The sequence below is a fragment of the Embiotoca jacksoni genome, unplaced genomic scaffold (genome assembly GCF_022577435.1).
Source record: "Embiotoca jacksoni isolate LCO1_2020_lvr unplaced genomic scaffold, fEmbJac1.0.p SCAF_50, whole genome shotgun sequence".
NCBI lineage: Eukaryota > Metazoa > Chordata > Actinopteri > Embiotocidae > Embiotoca > Embiotoca jacksoni.
In genome coordinates, this window is record NW_027185404.1 from 2,116,253 (window position 1) to 2,132,804 (window position 16,552).

At 40.3% G+C, this 16,552-nt stretch overlaps 1 protein-coding gene across 1 annotated transcript in view; it reads left to right on the forward strand.

Annotated features, from left to right (window-relative positions):
- Window positions 1-705, forward strand: part of LOC138211877 (potassium voltage-gated channel subfamily S member 2-like) — a 2,773-nt gene extending 2,068 nt beyond the window's left edge. The window contains exon 2 of the mRNA XM_069172041.1: window positions 1-705. This exon is cut by the window's left edge and continues 1,346 nt beyond it. Coding sequence (XP_069028142.1) covers window positions 1-96 — 96 coding nt within the window. The 3' untranslated portion in view covers window positions 97-705.
- The last annotated feature ends 15,847 nt before the right edge of the window (window positions 706-16,552 follow it).

Here is a 16,552-nt window from a genome sequence, read left to right on the forward strand (position 1 = left end):
TATTACGCACACAAAGTCAAATCCCTCATGGCGAGCTTGTCAAACATGAGTCGGAGTTCACCCAGTGAACAGAGTCTGAATGAATCAGTACACTGACACTGTTTTGTGGAGGACACCCGGCCAGGTGGGATGACGCTGTTCCTTCAACGTGGCGGTGTGAGGAGCTGTCCAGGGTGCTGAAACCTTTGGGCTAAAAGTCTACTTCCTTCCACTGATGTCCGACCGTTTGCCTCTCTGTAGCTCAGTGCAATAATGTGTTAACCTATGTGTCCGTCACAATGAGAAAGAAAGCAAATGTACAGGACAGCCTGAATATGATATCTCACTGTGTACCATCACCAAACAGGCCGAAATCTGTCCAAAAAAAAACAACAGAGAATGCTGTAGTTGTTTACAGTCTTAGACAGTGTCACACTATAGTCCACCTTCCAGCTATACTTGTTGTGATCAAATATGTCTAAAGTAACTCCAGCTGTATCTCTTTTGAAAGAGTCTTGATGTGTAATTGTGGTGTTGCAACAATACTTCAGATGTGTGGTAAAAACAAAATGTATTAAACAAAAAATACATAAAATACTTCCTTGTTTTTTAATGTGCAGAGCTGAGGCCTGATTCTCTTCCTGTGTCTTAGACTGAGATAACCCGTGTAAGCCTGAAGGTGGAACAAGCGGTTTATTGTGACTGACACGATATTAAAACAGTTTGACAGGCATAGTAACAACCATTCAGAGGTGACATGTTGAATGAATTTGTTCTCACGAGATGCGATGTTTTGGCTGCATCACCTTTTCAGTTTTTAAAACAATAATTGTTGGATTTATTCAATGCATTTTATTACGAACGAGACTGTAAATCTACCCCCATAGCAGAAGTTATCTTTCCTTGAAGGAGAATTAAGGAGAAAACACTTTAAAGTTTTTGAGGCACAGCTGCCACTCTCTATTGAGAATACATTACGCAGATATAGTTCTAGTTTTTATTTTCTCACTGTTACATTTCATTTAAATCATTCACTGCAAGCAATTTGTCTTGTCTCCAGCCTGAACAATTGGAAGATGAATATCGGAGATGAACCGGCATATATCTCTCTTTTTCTGTCAAGTCTCAAAGTGTCTGGAGAAAACTAATTTTGTTATTCCGCTGGGTTGGAGTGAAGTTTGTACCTGTCTCCCCACTCCTGGTCAGCCTCCCATAAACAGCTCTGTCACTGGAGCCAGTAGCAGTTGCAGAAATTCAGCAGCACACTCACTTAGTGGCATTGATTTCAATTTAGATGATAAAGAGCCATTTGATACAAGTGGGCTTCAGCTCCAGAAAGTCCATTCTTTTTTCATCTCAAATACATTGAAATACAGTGATGTCAGTTTTTGATTTAAAAAGCAGTTTTACTTTGAAACCAGTTCTTTAAATGAGAAATCATCATGTTGAGCTGAATCTTCTTGTGAGCAAAGTTGTGACTATAAGAACATGATAAGAGAGTGACCGAGTGGCTCAGAGGTCATTTTAATGCACTTCAGCAACGAGGTCATGCTCACTTGTAAAATCCTGAGAATTTTTTTTCCAGCGTTTCCAAGTATTTCTGAAGTTCTCATTTGAAATATTATTTACCCTCAGAGTCCAATTATATCAGTCCCCTTTGTTTACGCCAAAACCTTTAAAGCCATTTCCCTTCAGGAGCAAATCCTCAACACCCCTGCAGTGCCGAACTAGCATGGAAAAATCACTAAAGGAGTTCACAGTGAAAACAGGTGACATTTCAATATGTAAAGGCCAAAAAGAGGACAGCAGTAAATCTTGTCTGTCTTAGGCAGAGCAAATTAATTATAGAATTTAGGAGAAGATTGAAATGTACTTCAGGACTGCACGCATCGCAGAAACAGTAATGAGATTAGTAGATTTGGCCAATGTCATCCAAGTCCAAAAGTCTGGTGGGCTCTGCATGTGTGAGTGTGTAGGTCACTGTGACTCCTGAGGAGGAAGATGGAGATGTCTGGGCCCTGAGCTGCCTCCCTTTGGCTCGCCTGTATCATTATCCTCTTACTGTGGTGATAGATGTAAGGAAAGCTCAGGGCCTGCCTGGCACACAGCTGAGCCCAGACGGCAGCCCAGGTCATTAGAGGTTGGCCATTGCTCCTTACCAGTAACCAACAGGGCCTAAACAACCAGTCCAATCTTCATCAAGGCTGATGTTTGTGACTCATTAATCAGAAAGAAAAAAAGTCACTTTAAAAAAAACTTGTCACACTGTAATCATGAAAACTTTTAGAGGTGTACTTCATAATCAGGGTTGATTAATCAATTTATTATTTAATAAAATAATATCAATTTATCAATTCATTTTCAAAACAAAAGAGTGCTTTTTGATGAAATCTTTTCTCATGTAAAATAGGTTTAAAAAAATGAGAGAAACCCGGGTTTATTTGGTTCTTTTCACGATGGCTGTGAACAAAGACGAGAGAGGAAGGGCGTGAAAAGATGCCGAAAATGTGGGAAGAACACTGAGCTTATTAATGCAGCGCTGACAGGGAATACACACGAAACAGTGTGTGTGTGTGCGTGCGCGTGTGTGTTTGTGTGCGTGCGCGTGTGTGTTTGTGTGTGTTTGTGTGTGTGCGTGTGTGTGCGTGTGTGTGCGTGTGTGTGTGTGTGTGAGCATACTTTACACTAACATACGAGACAGCGTGTCTAATGAGGAACTTACTGAAGCTGGCAGCACCAGCGTCATCTCCAGTCTGCTCTGTATTGGTGATATAAAACTCTGTTACTAAGCAGGCGTTTCGTGTTGTTGCACATTACCATCTGCTACTATCTCTTTGCTTTAAACAGAGTGGGAAGATTGGATCTTTTCAGCGTGCTTCTTTCTTTCTCTCCCCGCACTTTCTTCGTCTTCCCACCGTGCCTAATCTGTGAACATCTCCAAAAATAATCTCTCATTACTTGGATCATGGCATAGCTAATTATCACCTACAGATCTCATGTACACAAAACACAGGTAGTGCTAAACAAGGACGGCTGAGCAGATTGTTTTATGCCAGTATTAGAAAAATATAAATTAAAGTCTTATTGGATTTTTTTTCTTTTGGGTTTGTGGTCAGGACACAGACCTAGTTGTTCTTTTTTGGAGATTAAGTATTTCTTACCATCTTGAGTCTTGTTCTTATCAACATGACATAGACTTCTTTGCAAATCTGCAAAAAGTGAAACATTATGATGAAAAAGAAAATTTCTAGCAACAAGATTTAAGAGTACAGATATTCTGAATTAAATACAAATACAAGCGCAGCAAAATTCACACTCTGACAATGCTAACATGCTAATATTTAGCAGGTAAATGTTCACCACCATAGTTTAGCGTGTTAGCCTCCTAGCATGTTCTAATAAACACCAAGGTTGAATTGACAACTGGGCGAAGCAAGCAACTGCCCAAAGGTCATCTGGGTCAACAGTCAGGGTTCAACTTATCATCTTTATTCAGCTTTTTACAGCTTGTTGGGAAAATAAAGTAAATGCCATATGGGGACCAACAACATATTTTTGCCTCCAGAGATCTTCAGGAGGTCAAACCAGCCGTGATTAGTAATTAGAGATGAGTCAGACGGGAAGGTGGTTCGTTTTGAGGGTATCTGGTCATGAATGTGATTGATATCTTCATGGCCATTCCAAGATTTTAAAGATTTTTCAGTCACAACCATAAATTACATTACATTACATTACATTTCATTACATTTCATTACATTACATTTATCTGTAAGTTCTATTTTAAGATACTAAAGTTCTACTGTTCTGAAGAGGTGTGTTTTAGTTTGTGGTGGAAGATGTTCAGAGTTTCTGCTGTCCTGATGTCGGTGGGGAGCTCATTCTACCATTTAGGAGTCAGGACAGAAAACAGTCGGGATTTTGTAGAGTGTTTAGCTCAGTGAGGAGCAACAAGCTGATTGGTAGGAGCAAAGCGGAGGGAGCAGACTAGGATGTAGGGTTTGACCATGTCCTGGATGTAGAGGAGCAGGAGGAGGAGCAGGAGGAGGAGGAGGAGCAGAGGAGGAGGAGCGGAGGGAGCGGGCTGGGATGTAGGGTTGGACCATGTCCTGGATGTACACTGGACCCGATCTGTTCACAGCACGGTACGCAAGTACCAATGTTTGGAAACGGATGCAGGCAGCTACTGGTAACCAGTGAAGGGAGCAGAGGAGGAGGAGGAGGAGGAGGAGGAGGAGGAGGAGGAGGAGGAGGAGCGGAGTAGTGCGAGTGTATTTCGGCAGGTTAAAGATCAGTCGAGCTGCAGCATTCTGGATGAGCTGCAGAGGTCGGATGGTACTAACAGGTAGACCTGTTACAGTAGTCCAAACGTGAGATGACCAGAGCCTGGACCAGAGCCTGGACCAGAACCTGGACCAGAGCCTGGACCAGAGCCTGGACCAGAGCCTGGACCAGAGCCTGGACCTCCTTCTGAGTGAGAAGAGGACGTATTCTCCTGATGTTGTGCAGCATGTATCTACAGGAACGTGTTGTTGCAGTGATGTTGGCAGTAAGAGAGAGTTGACTGTCGAGTGTCTCCGAGGTTCTTATCAGTCAGGGTCGGGATAACAGAGTTGTTGAAGGTAGTAGTCAGGTCGAGGGTGGGAGAGTCTTTCCCTGGAAGGAAGAGCAGTTCGGTCTTGTGGAGGTTAGTTTTCAGGTGGTGTGAGGACATCCACTGAGAGATGTCAGTCAGACAGGTAGAGATTCATGAAGCTACCTGTGTTTCAGATCTGGGACCTGTGAACCTTATGATACTGCTAGTGAAAGAGTCAGCAATCACCAAACTCATTCTCATTCATCATCTGAGATTTTCTGCTCTACATTTTATACCAACCTGTCTGGAAGATGTTGAACTTTCACTCACAGTTAGAAAAGTCTGGCGATCCCCAAACTGATTAGTTCTCATCTTGAAAATGAATGTGTGACCTGATTATAATCAGGACTCATTTAGTTTAGTTTTGTGAGCACTGAATATTTTTCAAACCTTATTCTGAATGAAGAAAAACACAACATTTCAACAAATCAAATATTTTATCCAACCACATCATACAGATATGTGACCCTGCACAAAACCTCCAGCAGGTAACGTGGGTGTCGGCCAGAAACCCTCCACAGGCACTCGGTCATGAAAGAGCTGCTGAAAGACAATAATTTGAGATAAATGCCGCCATTAACAGGCCTTCTTTTTAATGCAGCCTTTGGTCTGCTGCCATTAAGTGAGTCATCCACGGAGACAGATGTTTCTGGATCTTAATCACAACAGTGTGCCCACAGACCTTTAATGGATCGGACAAAATGGCTCAATCCAAGACTTAGCAAAGCTATTTGACCTTTTACCAAGACTCATGAAAATCAATTCAAAGGTTTACAGTAGATAGAAATGGCCAAAAAGTTTCATGGAAATCAGCTCCTTAATGGACTGATGCTGCTTAGAAAATGCAAATTAAAACAAAATTCTTAAGGGACGTCCTTATGTTAAAGATCCTGAGTCCCCACACTACAATGATTGTGATATACAGAGAGAGGCTGAAGCAGAGCTTCCATACAGGCTTGTTCGATTTAATGTCTGATCTATTAAAAATAATCAAAACAAGGAAAGGATGCTGTTTTAAGTTTCAGTTTCAGTTCAAGCTCCTCACATTTTTCTGTCAGGTCTTTTGCTTTCTCAAAGTCCACCATTAGCACCTTCCAGCTGTTCTCATCGGCAGATTGGATCCTCTGGGCCTCCCCCTCCCAGGAAGCTTTGGCCCTTGAAGTTTCCTCCTGCCCCCGAGCTCGGACTCTTTCAGTCTCCTCTGTTCGTTGGTGGAGACTTTGATGAAGGGAGGTTACTTCCTTCTCTTTCTCTCTGACGACCACCTAGTATCCCTTGAGCTGCTCATCCACCTCCTCCTGTTTGGATACAGAGCCTTTATAAGCTGTCCCAGTCCTCTGTCCCAACTGATCTCAGTGCTGCTGAACCGTTCAATCTGCAGCTTCAGTCTGACATTTTCAGCGAGCAGCCTTTCGTTCTGCTCCTCATCTGAATTAAGAGCTTGCTGCAGAGCTTGGACGTCCTCACTGGGAGTCGCTGGTGCAGCTGGCTTCTCTGTCTGAACGGCAGCATCAAGTGCTGCATTGTCCTAAATGTCTGAAACTCATAAATATACATATTCATAATAGTTCAGCTTTAGTTAGAGTCGCACAGAAGTGACTTTTCAAAGTAAAGCTACTCTATTACAAGCAAAATCTATCTATCTGTCTATCTATCTATCGATCTATCTATCTATCTATCTATCTATCTATCTATCTATCTATCTATCTATCTATCTATCTATCTATCTATCTATCTATCTATCTATCTATCTATCTATCTATCTATCTATCTGTCTGTCTGTCTGTCTGTCTGTCTGTCTGTCTGTCTGTCTGTCTGTCTGTCTGTCTGTCTGTCTGTCTGTCTGTCTGTCTGTCTGTCGATCGATCGATCGATCGATCGATCTATCTATCTATCTATCGATCGATCTATCTATCTATCTATCTATCTATCTATCTATCTATCTATCTATCTGTCTGTCTGTCTGTCTGTCTGTCTGTCTGTCTGTCTGTCTGTCTATCGATCGATCGATCGATCGATCTATCTATCGATCGATCGATCTATCGATCTATCTATCTATCTATCGATCGATCGATCGATCTATCTATCTATCTATCTATCTATCTATCTATCTATCTATCTATCTATCTATCTATCTATCTATCTATCTATCTATCTATCTATCTATCTATCTATCTATCTATCTATCTATCTATCTATCTATCTATCTATCTATCTATCTGTCTATCGATCGATCGATCTATCGATCTATCTATCTATCTATCTATCTATCTATCTATCTATCTATCTATCGATCGATCGATCGATCTATCTATCTATCTATCTATCTATCTATCTATCTATCTATCTATCTATCTATCTATCTATCTATCTATCTATCGATCGATCTATCTATCTATCGATCTATCGATCTATCTATCGATCTATCTATCTATCTATCTATCTATCTATCTATCTATCTATCTATCGATCTATCGATCTATCTATCTATCTATCTATCTATCTATCTATCTATCTATCTATCTATCTATCTATCTATCTATCTATCTATCTATCTATCGATCTATCGATCTATCTATCGATCTATCTCTCTATCTATCTATCTATCTATCTATCTATCTATCGATCTATCTATCTATCTATCTAGGCCAGTAAATGTATCTAGGCCAGTAAATGTATTTAAAGGTCTTGGCTTTCTTTGGCTGTTTTGTTTGGATGGTACAGAGGCAGCAGTAACAGAAAAACCCTTTAACTATACAAGCCTGTATAATTCATGGACTTTTTATGTCTGATGCCTGAGTGATTCCATGAAACTTTATGTCTAGGAGTGGTTTATGAACCCCTTACTTTACCATAATTAGTTCAACACAGTACCATAACTGTGGGAGGTGTACCAGGAAAAACATGTCCTGCAATATTTACTGCAGTTTCATAAGAGGAACGAGGTTTTATCTATTACATCTGTCTACATATACTCAGCTGCACAGGTGATTTACAACCTAACCATCCAGCTACATCCTCCTTTTTCCAGGAATCAAGGATTCTTTCTCTGAATCTTTCTCACTCAGTTGAGTCCACAGTGCATGTTGGGAAAGTAGTGGTGGGTGCAAACCTTACAGTGCACTGAGATTAATTTTTCATTTAGACTATCTGGATTGGGGGGTGTGTGTAATTTCCCCAAAGTCCTTTAAGAACTACAGTAATAGGCTGCACACGTTTATTATATCACGCATGAAATCATCAATGTCTAAAAGTGGTCTTGGAAAAACAGACAAACGTTCATGCACACACACACACACACACACACACACACACACACACACACACACACACACACACACACACACACACACACACACACACACACACACACACACACACACACACACACCACCACCACCACCACCACACTCCTCTGTACCTGCAGCGTGACTCAATGCATTTCAGAAGCAGTGCAGCTAAATCAGAAGTCCTGCTGGTAGATAATGAGGTGATGGTTACCACACGGAGGCTAAATATGAGACAGCGTCTCTGTGCTGGATATTCACATGGAGGAGCTGCATGTCAGTCAACAGAAAGTCTCTTAAAGTCCAGAATCGGGGTGTGAAAGAACATGCAGGCCACGACACAAAACCACACACGCACAGCTCGAAGTAAATTGAACTTCGGGTATTTCAGAAACCGCTACTCCCACAGATGACAGAGAATCAGACCGATCCAGTTTGGACCCATTATTACTTTTGGATGGGTGGTGGGAGGTCGAGTGAAGAGGACAGACACAATCCGACTTTTCCAAACTTTAAAACTATAGTTTGAGAGGAGAAATGGTTGGTGAGGCACATAGAGATCACTGATCTGTCTGTCTTTGTGTGGGATGTGTTTGTGTGTATTTGCATGTACCGTATATGCACTTTGTGTGCAGGTAGTATGTGTGCATGTGGTCAGTGAGTGTGTTTGTGTGTGTGTGTCACTTCCTCCCTCCGGAATCAATTTCCTCCACGATGTGCCAAGGACATCGGAGGAGACCGTTTGATTTGTACAGCGTGAACAGGAGTGTCTGAGAGCCTCAGTGCCAGTCCACCTGAGCCCAACGGGATGATGTCAATAATACCGCAAAGAACCCTGGCATCTCAAGGTGTGTACTTTTGAAAAAAAAAAAAAGAGAGAACAGTTATGTGGAAGGTTCTGAAAGAATAATACAGGAAATGTGAGTGGAGGTGGAAGATTATCGAGCTGACTTCATCCACAGGCTCGTGACATTGGGTGATGAAAAATTTCTGCAAAATGCACTCGGGCAATAATAGTGTTTTCCACCTTCGGTAAATTATTCACATCAGTCAAGGCAAAAATAAATTCATGTCTTAACAAGAATACAGATCCTTGGATCAAGAAGAAAATTCAGCTGTTGGTGGAACATGTCATCAGTGCAGCTGTCAAGAGGCAAAACACACAACATGTGATAAGCTCTAGATGGAAACTGGTTTCCTGAACGTAGCAGTAGGCTGTGATAACATATTGCAAGACATGATGTGAACATAACAGAATAATGAGTCTATTTCTGTTCCTTAGAACTGTAGCTCGTTCAGTCTATTTGCTCCCCCGCTCTCCCCCTTTTGCTCCATCTATCTTAGTGGATCATCAACTCCCTAAATACTAAGGGCTACATTTATTCCCCCGTAGTGTTGGTGAATGGTGATAATTGGCAAATTTGTTATAATTGCAGTGATGTAACTTGTGTGGTGTGGTTAATTGCCTTTGAAATCCACCTGGTGATAGAATTATACTGTGCAAAGTGCTGCAGCCGCTCTGGAGGGACCGCGCTGTCTAAATGAGACTGATTATGGAAACAAACTGAGCTCTGTGTTCATAGACTGGCCCTGTGTTTTTCACTTTAGCTCATCTCGACTTCGTGGTTTGTATGCAAACATAAAGGTGAAGGTCTGCCCATGACGGATAAATGTTGGTTGCTGCTGTGCATTGACAGTTTGGATGTTTTTATACTGGATGTTTTTTAGGCACTTGGTTTAAAAAGTTAATATAAACATTACCAGATGGTTGTCGGCTTCTGGAACTTTAAAGGAATGCTGAAAACCACAAGGGATTTCTGAGTAAAATAGATGTCATGAAAAGTGATTGTATTGGAATGAAGGTAAATTACAATGTATTATCTGATATTTAGAGAGGTAAATGCAAGTACAACAGCTTTCACCTGCAACTAATGATAATTTACTGGTGATTGCAGAGTAATATACATCCTTTTCACTAGTAATTACATTGTACAGTAACAGTTTGAAATCATCTTTTTAGCACCGAGCTGCAGACACAACGTTTGTACACCGATAAAACCGCTGACAGGTGAAGTGAACATTGATTATCTCATTACAATACTTCCTGTCAAGAGGTGAGATATATTAGGCAGTCAGTGAACAGTCAGATTTTTAAGCTGATGTGTTGGAAGTAAAAAAAAAAGTGGGCAAGACTCATTTTGCATGTGGCGAGCGATTGCTACCTAAACACTGTTTCAGACCACACACACCCCTTCGTGGCAATGGTATTCCCTTTCTGTAATGCTGGAAGGTTCTTATGAAGACTTTACAATGGTAAGTGCCCTGAAATAATTTCTGCTTTGATTTGGTGCTATATAAATAAAATAGAATTGCACTGAAACAGCTCTTTGCAGCATCCAGAAACAAAACCAATGAGGGGTGAGAGTGAGCCAATTAATTTAGTAAGTCATGGGCCATAAAACCAAAACAATGATCTGAAAGACACCAAAATGCTCAGAAGAACTGAAGGGAGCCACAGAGTTACTTAATGCATTGTAAGTCATGATGAGAGATGCCTTTCACGGTCTTTTTACTGAGGGGACTATTGTTAAAATACATTTTTCACAGAAACTGTTCATAATAGAACAATAAAAAATTTACATAACTCCTTCAATAACCAGCCTTCAAAGAAATAAATCTAGATGTTTAACCTCACAGATTACACGTTTATATAGCACTTCGTGAGGGTCACGTTTTATTAAGTAATTAAGACCAAGCCTTCACAATGCTGTCAGTTTAAAGGGTTAACATAGATTTCTTGTGAAGCCCACATCTATTTGCTTCTATGAATCTCAGATCTGCCACCTTTTATTAGAACGAAGAATGGCCAAATGCCCAGCATGTAAATATCTATCTATCTGTCTGTCTGTCTGTCTGTCTGTCTGTCTGTCTGTCTGTCTGTCTATCTATCTATCTATCTATCTATCTATCTATCTATCTATCTATCTATCTATCTATCTATCTATTATCTATCTATCTATCTATCTATCTATCTATCTATCTATCTATCTATCTATCTATCTATCTATCTATCTATCTATCTATCTATCTATCTATCTATCTATCTATCTATCTATCTATCTATCTATCTATCTATCTATCTCAGACGTAGAGAGATAAGCAGGAAGGAGCAAGTTAGACTCAAGTAAGAGAAGTGGAGGACGGATGGAAAGAGCAAAGGCATAGAATATAGAAAATGTGAGAAAGTGATTAATTTGACGGCGATTAAAGATGAAAAATCACTTTCAATTCAAGTAATAGGATTCACTCATGAGAACATTTGTTTAAGTGGATGTGGATGATTCAGCAACCCAAGATGAAAGAGGGACCAGCTGGGAGATACTGCCTCATGTTCATCATTATCCCACTGGAAGCTGCAGTGGTGTGAATCTGAGAAAACATCAGAAGAATGCAGATAGATGGCTTCACATTATGGATCATTACAGCGTCCTGTGGCCCAAATCCCTGCTAATGTGAGGGTGGAATTGTTCTGTCTATTTTTGCTATTACAACTTTTTCCGAGAGTTGTAACAGTAAGATTTGTGTTTTTGTGTGTCTGTCCATGAGCATTATGTCTACTTGATATCAAGATAAACCTTTGCTACAAATCATAATCAGCTGGTGTGTCACTATTGATGTGTTTTATTGACAGGACAACAATCCCATGATTTAACTCCAAAAATATGTAATTGGCAGCAAAGACACACATCCAAGATTAAAATCCCAACCTTCAAGCTATGTCACATGAAATGGACTCACTGGTGAGGAACAGAAAGGAGCAATGGAGGGAAAGAGGCGGAGAGATTTGCTCACCCGAGACACTTCTAATCTGTTAGTCGGGGCTGCACGTCAACTCCAATTGAGCAAACACACCTAAGCAAGACTCCATTGTGCCCCAAAGAGGCCGGCGCTGCTCGGCTGGTGCGTCCATGTGAACACGTGAATATGCGTGTTCTGGTTTTGGATGAGGTGTCCTCCCATAACGACCTATCTGTATTCCACTCACATCTGTGTGTGCAGTGATGCACCGAATAGGCACCTATACCCCAGGCTTATGGGGAGTGCAGTGGAATGGAGACACAACAACAGGACCTTTGCGGTCCTTTAAGCCACCCACGTTCAGGGGGGGACTCCCATGATGCTCCTGCCACGCTCTCGGGACCACAGGTGGAAGCCATGCTGCCTCTGTGAAGCAGATGGTGGCGACCGGTTTCTGCTGAAATGTCACACCAATATTCCTTGCGTAAGAGATTGAATTCCCCTGCATCTCCGAGAGCCACTGGGGACCGATGCATCATTCGGAGGAGCTCATTACTCTTTCATGGACACTTCTCAGCACTCGAAACACACACACACACACACACACACACACACACACACACACACACACACACACACACACACACACACACACACACACCTTCCTTTCCTCGTGCAGGAGATGGCTCTCCCTCATTCACTCATAAGGTCACCATTAATTTAGCCTCTCACAGTTGTGCAGATGGTGATGGATGGTTGATATTTCCTCAGAAAGCCCACTCTGTTGTGGACACCAGGGAAAGCCTTTCCTCCATCAGTCAGCCATGAATCAGATTTTCTTTTATCCACAGGCTTGAATCTGTTTGCTTTTGTCTGCTTGTGCCACTGGGCTCTAAACACAACAAAGAGAGTGGCATCTGAGTGGGTGTGGAGTTAATGACATTCTGTCACCGCTGATATGATGTAGACTCCACCAAGGATTCATCTCCCCCTTCAGACCTGATGGGAAGAAGCAGAGACACAAAGAATATCTATCGACCTATCACTGCAAGTCTGTCGTCGTCTTTTCAAACACGGTTTGCTCCCTTTCATTCCCTCACGCATCAATTAATAAAATGTTTTGGATTGTTCCTCTCTTCCTTTTTCTTTTACACCTTTTTTTATCAAACTGTTCTATTTTTTTCTCTTTATCTTCTTTCACAAAACTAATCTGACATAAATGTTACAGGGATAAAAATTAAATGAGCATAAATCCTTTTCCTTTTAACTTTCCGGTTATGAGCACAAGGATTTAAAAGAAAGAAAAGAGCCACATTACTGTTGCTTTATTGTCCAGAACAGCACCTTTTATTATAGTCAGAGCTCACCACTGTCTCATCATCTTCAGGTGTGTTTTAACTCCAGGGAGCCTCGAACAATGTTTCAGAAAACCCTATTAAAATCAGGTGACATCACGCTGAGGAACAGCGTTCTGCAGTGTTTTTCAGACACGCCTGTACCATGAAACTAATTATCCATCTCATGCAGTCTAATGATATTTTTCTGTTGTGTTGTGCCTGTGGCATTGAAGATGCAAAACAACTTGAGGCAGAGTGGGAGTCCCTGTGGAGACGTGCCGTGGTCGTTTCACTTTCATTTCTGGCAGAATAGGAATACATATCATAAGTTTGCATCCCATAATGACTGTACTGTTATAAGATGTCATGTTTGGGGAAGAAAATATAGAAATCATATATTATTTAATGGAAATCATATTTAAAAGGATTGCACGAGTTATATCTGTGCCATACTGTCTTTTTAATAAAAAGAAAATCTGCACCTTTTAAGTGTGGCTGTCTAATCAGTGATGGTATACATAGTTAATTAATGCAAGAAATTCTCCCCTTCACTGGGAAGCAACTTCAAAAGCGTTGTTCTTCTGGCTCCAGCATCGTCATTTGACATGTATACAATTGGTGGCTGGAAAAACAACATGCTGGGTTACCAGTAGCATATTCTCAATGACACTCTTTAACAAAAAATAAAACCCTTTTAAAAGCAAAAATGGCAAATATGAAAGATGCTCTGGACGAGGATACCATTTATGGTGTTTTGGCAGACTCGGATATTCAGCCACATTTATTTGAGCTGCAGGATATGAAGAAATCCAACGTTGAGAGGCCGACATAGTGGCTGCTTGGATATATCCGGCGGGGACCGTCCAGACACTGAGGTGCCGTGAGCTAACAGCGAACAGTGCTGCCGTTGCCCTCTGATGTCAACAGAAACTGAATCATTCTCCTGCAGCTTCAGTGGGGGCAGGTTGAGTTTGACCCAGAGAGAAACCATGTGTGCGTTACTAGCATTGAATTTTTAGTCCTCTTTTGGACACAGGTGTGTTGGAGAAACTAGAAATCCAAACCAACCAAAACCAGCCGGCCTGAGAGGGCAGAAGGCCGTTGAGTATTTTTGTCACATAACAATGTTTTGGCCAACGACAAGAGGGTGAGGAGGGTGGCATTATGGCAACGTGCGACAAGTGGTTTTCTCAACACATCTGCTAAGATTACGATGTGTGATCATCACTTGTTGCCTAGTGATGAAAAACATCAGTGAAATTTATTGTAAAGTGTGCTGTATGCAGTATTAGTCCCACTAAAAGTAACGCAGATAAATGCATATAAACATACAGTAATGCAGAGGAGAAGCTGTGGCAATACAGAAACTGAAGTAGAATTTATAATGTGCTTTAGTTGTTTTGGAGAAAGTCATCTTTTTTATTATTCAAATAACAAACAGAATAGGAAATCAGGTACAGTATGAAAAAGACTTGAAGTCTTCGTGACTGAGTGGTGCTTTGACTTAAATGTTAATGTCATACTAACATGCTCAGGATGTGATGCTTTACATCCTGAATCACCAGACAACAATGCCTTTAGTGTCCATCATGCTATTTCATTTAATTCAGCTTTCTTCGTCACTTCGTGTCTCTTTTCTGTTTGATTATAAACCCAGCGTCATCACCTTTTATGCATGAATGCACTGTTTCTATTTTAAGGCTGCCAATGCTTGCCTTTCATTTGCAACTTTAAATTGATTCTCCAAGGTATTATTCATTACAAAGCTGTAAAAGTGAAGCTTGACGTAAGAGTTGAGAATGTATTGTATTGAGCCTGTGAATCAGTGGTGTGAAGTGTCCCTAATCAGAGGGAAACAAGGAAAGACTCTCAACACTGAAGTATGAACCAAATTTAAAAGTTCAATAACACGACCTCTCAACGGTGACAGAAGTCACAACAAAGAACTGTACTGGCAAAACTAATTTTAAGTTGTATAATTACAATGACAGAGTTACAATTAATAACAACAATTTGTTCATGGAAATAGATTTATAATTAAACTGTTCTGGCAACTTAAAAAGTGGAGGCAGCGTTCTCAAACATCACTGGATCATTGTCAAATTAACTGTGACACCTTCACTGCAGAATAATAAAAAAAAACGAGATGATCAATTCACATCATGTCTGTGGTATTGTTAGCACAGGTATTTCTCTATGAAGGTGCGTCAGAGACTAATTGGGCCAGAGGTGATTATTCTGACAGCTTTTCTCTCCATCCACCACCAAAGCTTTAAAGGATGGCACCGTTCAAATTCTGTACTTTAAAAACTGCTGAGGTTCTTGCATGGTAAAGACCTCATTAATATAAAATATTGTTAATATAATATTAAACTATTAGCAAAAAAAAAAGCACAGATATCTTACCTGAAAAAAAAAAATCACTGGTAAAAGTTAAAGTCACCAATTACAAAAGTCTGAAAGTATCTGATAGTTATTGTACTTAACGTACTTAAATATCAGAAGTATTACGTGATATCAAATGTACTTACAAATTTAAGTAAAGTAGCCTAAATGCCATTATTAAAAAAGTAAACAGTAAGAATTTTGAGCATTATGAATGTGAATATATAATATATGTGAATACATATACTGTATGTATATATGTATATATATATATATATATATATATGAATATTTACAATTTTAAAACAACTCTAACACTTTGCTGAGCCGGGGCCACTGTGGTTACAAGTTCAAATTATGATTTATGCTTTTCAGGTATCATGATGTTGTCCTGACTCGCTATGATGACTCGCCAGACCTGCTTTCTTGCAGTCTGTATCATCAGGCTATCAAATTTCTTCCGATTTGAATTAGTAACAAGTCAACTAAGACGATTAGGGGATGTGTATTAGAGTAATATATCTTATTTAGGAAATGTATTGGAGAGAAAATTGACAGGAATATAAAAACTTAAGCAAAGAACATATCGCCCAATAAAAACCTAAGTACGGTAAAAAACTATTATTCCAATGTTACATTACACTACTGATGAGCTCATTGTCTCACAGTGTGTCAATAAGCAACATGCTACATATCAGCTCCAGTTTTTCTGCACATTTCAAAGTTTGAAGTGTTCTTCAACACAGTAATTACCGTGTTAAACAAAGTGCCAGGGACCCACAGTTTACCTTATTTGGTTCTTCTTGTGGGATGACAGTCCTGATTGAAGAGGAAAATAACTGTGTGATTGATTTGTGATAATTAGAAACAACAAAGAAGAAATTTCTTCTTTCTTCTTCTACTTTGAGAAGAAAACACTGCAGACAGATTTGGAAAATATGCTCTGTTTTCTTTGGTGATCAGTATTAAAGGTCACTGAGAAGGTGTGAGGCAGGCAGTTGTTTAATGAGAAGTATTTAACAGTCAAGTTGGTGTGGCTGAATAAGTAGATGAATAAATAAACAGCCTGTACAGTCCCTCCAGACAACGGAGTCATTAACAGGGGTCACACTCTCAATGCTAATTTTCAGCTG